This window comes from Centrocercus urophasianus, unplaced genomic scaffold (genome assembly GCF_019232065.1).
Source record: "Centrocercus urophasianus isolate 14NV4802_14NV808 unplaced genomic scaffold, USGS_Curo_1.0 seq_15, whole genome shotgun sequence".
Taxonomy (NCBI): Eukaryota; Metazoa; Chordata; class Aves; order Galliformes; family Phasianidae; genus Centrocercus; species Centrocercus urophasianus.
The window spans coordinates 47,445,505-47,453,419 of record NW_024884697.1 but is presented as its reverse complement, the minus strand read 5'-3'; the positions used below and the strand labels follow the sequence as shown (position 1 = coordinate 47,453,419).

At 46.4% G+C, this 7,915-nt stretch overlaps 1 protein-coding gene across 4 annotated transcripts; it reads right to left on the bottom strand.

Moving 5' to 3' along the window:
• Window positions 1-218: 218 nt before the first annotated feature.
• On the bottom strand, window positions 219-6,705 carry POLR3H (RNA polymerase III subunit H). Of its 4 annotated transcripts, none has more exons than XM_042816280.1 (7): window positions 6,648-6,705; window positions 6,260-6,378; window positions 5,086-5,182; window positions 3,540-3,626; window positions 2,540-2,603; window positions 1,755-1,962; window positions 219-1,089 (listed from the first exon to the last, which is right to left on the bottom strand). In XM_042816280.1, the coding sequence occupies exons 2-7, from the start codon at window positions 6,368-6,370 to the stop codon at window positions 1,036-1,038; spliced, it is 621 nt and encodes a 206-aa protein (XP_042672214.1). In that variant the 5' UTR covers window positions 6,371-6,378; window positions 6,648-6,705; the 3' UTR covers window positions 219-1,035. The 4 variants fall into 4 exon arrangements, with proteins under 4 accessions (XP_042672214.1, XP_042672216.1, XP_042672215.1 ...); XM_042816282.1 differs by lacking the exon at window positions 6,648-6,705 and adding an exon at window positions 6,579-6,645; XM_042816281.1 differs by lacking the exon at window positions 6,648-6,705 and adding an exon at window positions 6,519-6,601.
• Between the last annotated feature and the right edge of the window lie 1,210 nt (window positions 6,706-7,915).

Genomic DNA, 7,915 nt, shown 5'->3' with positions numbered 1-7,915 from the left:
CTTGCTTTTTGTTCCCCTCTTTCCTTTCATTGCTGTCAGAGAGGGTGATGGCAATTGTTTGCTATTGGCTGTTAGAGCAGAGCAAAGCGTTAGTCTCGACACTCAACACTGTCTGCCTTGAAATACAAGTAGCTAGACTGCAGGAGGCAGGTTTTTTTCTTCCTGTGAGGCAGGAAGCTCATCATTTCTCCAGAAATTGTACAGGAAGGCAGGCTGTGTGGCTTTTACTGTTTATTCCAATTCTAGCATTAACACGCTCCCACAAACATAATTAACTTGCTCAAACACAGGTCCATTTCAGTTCTTAATTATGTATTTTCAGTCAAGCTCCAGCAAAGTTCAGCTCATTCTCAATAAATACAGCCCACCTAGTGCAGTATTTTTGTTCAGCACAATCAGCTGCCCTTCCTTTTCCACGGCCGTCATCTTCACAGAGCCCATTCCTTGCGAGTAAACAACTTTCGTTCCAGTTCTCTTTGGCTGTTCTCATCCACTCATTAAGTTTCCCTTCTCAGCAGAATGCTACCACTGCTTCCCTTGCCCTCCCAGCTGAAGGATTTTCCAGATCTCCGTACCACACCTCTCAGCTCCAGTTTTTTGCTGTTTCTTCTCCAGTTCCCCTCAAAACAGTAGGTTTCTGCCCCTCTTAAATCAAGCTGTCAGGCCAAGGAAACAATACATCTAGACAGGCATTCTCTCCCACTTTCACGCGCTTGAAGTCAACTCCCTTCTTAATTCAGGCGAGTGAAGACCTCCCCAGTTTTCCCTCTAGGGCAGGAGACAAAAGCTCCAGCTGGGTTTGTTGCTGCTGGGCTCAAGGCTTTTTGTCCCTGTAAATTCATTTCTACAGATCAGTGAAGACATTTCTTGAAAGCAACTGTCTTGATCTGGCAGGTTGGAAGCTGAAGGGGAAACAGAGAATGGCAGGTCTAATTTCTCATTCAGCTTCAAAAGAAGCAGTGAGCACCAGCAGGATCCCGTAATCCCCCAAACATCCACTGGAAAGACTCTCTGCGGAGCTGGCACTGATTGCAGCTAGCTGTTTGTCCACCATGACAGGAGTCCCAGGCCTGGTTCACTGATAGATCCCTGCTCACACAGAAAAGAGAGCGTGTGATTGTAAAATGCATAGAGAACATGGGAGTAAATGCTAAAAAAATACATAAAATCCCTTCCCCTTGTGTTACAGATGAGGCATTCCCTTTTTCCTACTGGATCCCAGCCCAAACTTCTTCAGATCTTGTCAGCACTACACCAAACCCTCAATACTTGAAAAATCAGCCACTTGCCCACCCCATTCCTGACTGTGCCGACTGCCCCAACCTTCTCCTGCTGTGAGAAAACTGCTCGTATTGGTTTGGATCCATCTTTCTATGGCACTGTACTCAGGGAGGTCTTGTGCCAAAACACGGCATGGGAAAGACCGCTGTGCTGCTGCACAAATCTTGGTGTGCTCTTCCCAGCTCTGTATTTCTTGTATGCTCATTCCTATCTGCAGGTCTTGCATCTCCAGTCTATTCTCATTCAGCCTGCCAGATGGGAACTCCACCAGCCACAAATGTGTTCTAGCAAAAATACAGCAAACACAGAGCAACCACAAGAACTATCTCATTCTTCCCCTTTTGCTCTCCTTTGATTTTGTGACTGTCTTTGTTTCAGCTTAAAGCAACCAATTCCTTGGGAAAGGGATGCTACTTTAAGAACAAAATTAACCACAGGCTTTGCAAGACTGTAGGAATTATGCACATGGTTACCACAAGAGTGTAGGGTGCTTCTTTCTTCTGGACTTCTTCTGTGGCATTTGAAGTGGAGGCCTCTGCAGAGCTTGGACCTGTTGGTGATGTGTCAACAAAAGTTTCGTCCACAACTCGGAAGCGGATCTCCTCCCCGATGTCCATGTAGAGGTCGTGGGCCCCTTCTTCTGTCTCATATTCCCAAACCCACACCTGCTCCGCTTCATCGCTGGCCACACCAAGGGCTAAGGAAGGAAACAGCATGTCACCTGGCAGATCACTTTCTTACAGTTCTAAGAACCCTCCTGATTCAAAGCCTTTTCACAATCATCTCTCAGACTCCAACATGCTGTCCTACATCACTGTCTGCACATTCCAGCCCCTTGGCCTTGTTTCTGATTTTCCTACTTCCAGGTGTATGCTGTTACTCCCCCCCCCACCTCCAAAACAAAGCAACCCCTCAGGCTCCCACAAGTAAGGACATTAGACACACCGTGTATCTACACATGTAGCAAACCCCGCATTCTGTCTCCAGCAGCACCGAAGTCTAGAGGCAGGGATTAATGGTGTGGCTGTTTGAGGGACATTGCTATTCATTTTCATCAGCTGGCACAATGATCCTGCAAAACCTAATAAGCGTGAGGCCTGCCTAGCTGTGATAACAGTCTGTGGGACTTGCCCGACACAACAGCTTAGCTTCTGCCACTGAGCACCTTCATTGTTGCAGCAGTAAATGCCTGCAGGGCCAGCACTGCACAATCTTTTGAAATGAAGTACTAAAGTTATCAAAGGTGATCAAAGGATACAACTTTGCTGGCTGCTGCAGGGATTCTGGTGGGATGACAATATCATCAAAGAATCCAATAGAAACTGCGGAGAAAAGAATTTGATTAAGACTGAAACCATTCTTCACAAATGATGTACCGCAGCAATTCCTAAAGTGCAATTCTGGATTCATTTTCCTTCCTCTTTCAGGAAGGACGTCCGAGATTATGCAGGAATTATTCTTTGAGTCACAATGCTCCGTTTCAGTTGGCAGCAAAGCAAACACCCAGCTGAAGTACATACAGCAACAGAGGGCACACTCTTTGTGGCCACAGGGAAAGGAAAAGGCTGCTTGGAGCAGGACTGGAAGTGTCGGCGTTCCAATAAATGAGTCAGATGCTACAGAGGTCTGCGACAGGAAAAAGCTTAGAAATCACAGACCTAAATGTACACTGCTCTCTATTTAACATGTTAGACCAATCCCCACCCAATAGATTCCATGATGTTGAGTTTTATGAGCCTAAATTCAGCAACAAATATATCCCTGGGATCCCCAGGAGCTCGCCTGCATGGCATACTCCTACAATACCAGAAGGCAACCCATAAGCTATGTACTTCATGAAGTACGTGGCTGATCATCTTTCTTATGAAAGATGTTTCCCTGCCCTGGCTTCAGATACAGGAATTAATCGCAAATATTCAAGAAACTACATTAATATATATCAGACCAACAGAATCTGATACTACCACCTTAAAAGAAATCATCAGAAGTTCTGTCAATTGAAGCGAGAAAATAAATTCAGTCTAACTCCAGATGGGCTTGCCTATTCTTCTTGGGCATGCACATGAGTGACAAAGGGAAAGGGGAGCGCAGACAAAACCATGAAGTGCAGGGGAAGCTGCCAGGCTCAAGCTACCAATCAGTCTCAGGCTGGAGCAGGGCTGGAGGCAGTAGCCTTCAAGCATGACAGTGCCTGAAACCACAGCATCCCCAAGTGCACTGCAGCTCTCGTGTCCCTAATGTTAGGAGATGCAGTTTACCATGAACGCCATCCTGACTGCAGCTTTTAATCTCTCCAACCAGAATCTCGTCCAGGAAGGGATGGAAGACCACGTAGCGGAAATGCACTTGAAAGAAAGCACATCCTTAAGGTTATGTCCGTGTGAGTGAACCATACTCCTTCCACAGGGTGGCAGCCACTAAAACAAAATCCCACATCCGATATGCCCTCTAAAATGTTGCATCCTGCATGCTTTACAGCTTCCTTACGAGTACTGGTGAGCTCAAGAAAACAGGAATCAGTTACGATTCCCGTTTTATATGAATTATAGCAGCAGCTGATCAGCACTTTCAGTTACAAAAACAAGCATTCCTTGGAGACCAAGAATGTCAGCTGAAACGTTGTTTTCCTGCCATATTTCTGCTCCATTTATCTTTGACAGCAATGATTTATTTTCTTCAAATGAAATTATACGGTAAACAATATTATCAAAGTAAGATACTCTGCCATAATCTTATTTAACCCAAATGAAAAAATCTAGCTATGTTGCTAACTAAGATTTTGCATTTATAATTATAAGGAAGCCATACTAAGACAACCCCAGCAAGATAACACGTAAAAGCTGTTTAACATAATTTTAACTGTCCATTCCCAGTGCTGCTCTTCCATATAAACCAAGCACCAAATTGGAGAGGAAGTAATAAATCCTGCTGCCTGCTAGCAAGTGCTATCCCAGCTTCTGAAAGCAGGAGGTTTCTCTGCAAACTCAGAGAACATATTCTCTTGTTTCAGTTCAAGGAGGTTCGAATTTAAGGAAGCAAATGGAGACTAAAGCAAGCAGCAAAGCCTGCCATCCTCCTCAGTATTAGAAAAGCTTTTATTTGTAGGGAATAAGCTCTATCGGCATTAAAAATTATGTCTGGGATGCCACATGTAGTCATCCAGTTCCCTTCTAACAGGGTTACTTCATTTGCTCAAGCATTTACGTATTTACTTACAGCTTTTGCTCAGATTTGCCAAAGCTCAAAAGTAACGAATCATTTCTTATTTCCTCCCCCCCAAAAAGTCAACTAAAATCCTAAAATGTATGCTGAACCAGATCTGTCTAAGTCTCAAAGACAGATGCTGCAAAGCTTCCAGCTAAGAAAACAGCATCAACTGTTGTGCAAATGTTATATTTAGAAACGTTTCAACATTCCAGGCAGGCAAAATTAGCTTCAAAAAGAAAAAAAATAATACTAATGGACAAACGCAGAACAATTAGTATAAATTATCTTCTATTTGGAGATTTCTGAGCTTTCTAAGTTAAATTAACCCCTTCCTTATCCAAGACCTATGGCTGTAATTGTAGGGCAGAGATGGACTGCTGGAGAAGGAACATGGGACTGCCTACTTAAAAATGTATTTCTAACCACAAAAGTGCAATACAAAGGGACTTCTACCATGATCCTCTCTCTCTTCTAAAGGGAACAGTGAAGGCTGCTAACTTCAGCAAGTCCTTTTAAACTTAATTTATCTAACAATGGGAACTTAATTGTCACTTGCAGACCACTAACCTTCTGCAACTGCCGTAACTCAGAACATACCTTTGGTATGCGACGCACCATCCCCAGGGAATATGTATGAATCTTCCAGTTTTGTAATATCATACAGACAGATGCAGAGACCAACGTTGTATACAACCTGCTCAAATTAAAAAGCAACAAAAAAAAAAGGCTGTAAAACAATTACCAGGTTAACTCCCTTGAAATTTATACAAAGTGCACAGCTTTTAGAAAGAAGGCAGCAGAAGGTGGCAAGATGGGAGAGAAGCTGCTTGCGTGCACTCCTCCAGCACTAAGCACACTGCATTTCAGAGGAAGCCTTGTCTTCTTCAAGTGCTACGAGAGTTTGTGTTCTTACTGGCACCAGAAGGAACATTGCTATAAACAGAAATCATTGGGATAATTGTCAATAATGAAAAATTTGACTTGCCACAATAGTAAAGTTGTGAAAGAACATCTATCAATTCAGCAGACCCACATCTCGTACAAAGGCCAAATGCACTTCCTGCCAGCATCCTCAGAAGTTTCTAAGCTTGTCTTTGTCTGAAATTATAATAGCTGTGGGCAGAGATAAGGAGAACTCCCAGTTTCCCTGCCACTTCACAGCCTACAAAATTTATGGCACCTACCCCTCGTCAGTGGATACAAGATTGTTGTTTTCTTTTCCTAACCTGCCTGTGTAATCTGCTTCCTCGATCACTTTGGGCTGCTCTCTGGAGCCCTCTTCACATTGCCAAGCTGCACTCTGAGCTCTGCACCCTCTGAAAGCTGTGTGCCCATCAGCCTCACGGGCTGCACAGGGACGGTGTGATACAACACTTTCATATACCCCACACTAAAGGGGAAGACTGTGCTACCATACTGTACTCAGCACAAAGCAAGGCAGGTATCACCACTTTCATTTCTCTTTCAGTATTTTTGTTGTATTTACACTGGCCTGGTTTGCATGTGTTTTTTTCAGATGGCACTTTGTACTGCCGCCCCACACAGAAGATGGCAATGACTCTCCCTCCTTCCATGCCCCTCAGCACCTTCTCTACAGCATGAACACAGGACCCCTATGGGATGGTACACAGCTCCCTCTTTTTTTTTTTTTTTCTCTTTGTTTGGGGTTGGCCTTCATATCTAAGCTGTTCTGATGCATGTATCATGCACAAACACAGAAACGCTCTGTTATATGATGATGCTATGACGCTTACTCCACTCTATACATTACCTTATTGGCCAATTTCTTGTTTAGCTCCTCAGCAATGGACTCATTCAGTTTCCTCTCAAACTGCCAGGGAGGAATCCTCACCGTGTCAGTCATCTCCACCAGGACAAACATGGCGAGCTCTGGGGAGACAGGGAGAGAGCACAGCAGCGCCGAGCCGCTTTAGTAACAAGCATTCAGCCCGGGCCTTGCCCGAAGCGCGGAGGGGCAGCACTCTGCGCCTTGTGAGGGGCAAAGTAAGGGGACGAGTGGGGTTAGAGACCAGTTAGGCAGCGCTCGGCCTCCCCACGAGCCCACAGCCACGCCAGAGCAGGCCCCTGACCTGTGAGCCCGGAGCAGACAGCAGCAGGCCCACAGAGACAGCAAAAACCCCGCACCGCCTCAAACCCACCTGACACACCGAACGCCGCCGCGCGCTGCCCGTCCTCACGGCGACTTCCGGTATAGGAGCCAATCGCCTTCGGGGGGCGGGGAGACGGATTCTGATTGACGTGTGTCCGGACCTACCGCACAGCTCTGTGCTGTGCGGAGGCCCCGCCCCTGGCTCCGCCTTCAGGCCCGCCTCAGGTGGGGGCGGCCATTTTGTCTTCCTGTGGGGGAGGTGGGCGCTGTGTATTACTGAGGCGCTCCGTTCAGTGGAGGGCTCAGTTTCTTTAAATAAAACGTGAATCCGTGAAAAATTTTCCGCAGCTGCCCGTCTCGTGATAGGGGTTGTGGAAAACGAGAGGTTGTGCCCGTGCCCGGGACGTGCCCCAAGACATGGAAGGAGCTGCGGGGTGCTCAAAAGAGGACTGAGGAAAACCCACGTGTCTGCGGCTGACAGGCATAACTGTGCTGTCAGCACCGCGGCTTTGATGCCGACACGACGGGTGTCACCCCCCGCACCCTGTGGCAGTGTGTAGCAGGCGGTAATGAGTGCTCGGGATGAGAAATAAGTTAAACGTTGAGCTGTCTTGGAGCGGGAAGGGGAAAATGAGGCCACAAATACCGCATCTCAGCCTCATTAACAAGAGATCTGTGGTGGCTGAGGAGTTTCTGATCTGTCTGAAATTATTCCTGCTCCACCAGGGTGTCTTTTTTTGTGATGATTAAATGGCCATTCTGCACATGTTTAGTGTGTTGGCATAGCAGGTGATGGAGGATCCAGTTTTCCTTCCCAGGTCCCTGGGAGGAGTAGTGTTAGTGTCAGCAATGAGCTCTGCATGCACTGCTGTTGAGACACCTCACCCCAAATCCACCTCAGCCTACTTCAGGAGCTGTACAGAGAGTCTTTCTCTTCTCCATGGCAGTGGCTGTGCTAATCAGGGTAAACAGCACAGTTCTGCTGGCATGCTCACTGCATCCCTCGCTGTTCTGTCCTGGCCCCATGCAGGTTGGATGATGCTGGGACTGACCTTTAGCTGCAGGTTTTGCAGGTCACTGTAGCTGCCTTTTCAGAAGGTGCTGTAGTTCTTCAGCACGTCCCTCTTCTGACAGCAGGGGAAGAAATAGCCTTGGTATCACACCAGAAGTTAGGTCATGTGTTGATACTAGCAAGGTGATCACTCTGGATGTGTATGTACACTCTTTTGTACATAAGAGCTGGAAGGTTAAGTAGGGGCAATACAAGGTGCATACCTGGAATAATACAGGAGACTGGGTGAACAAGTGGATTAGGAT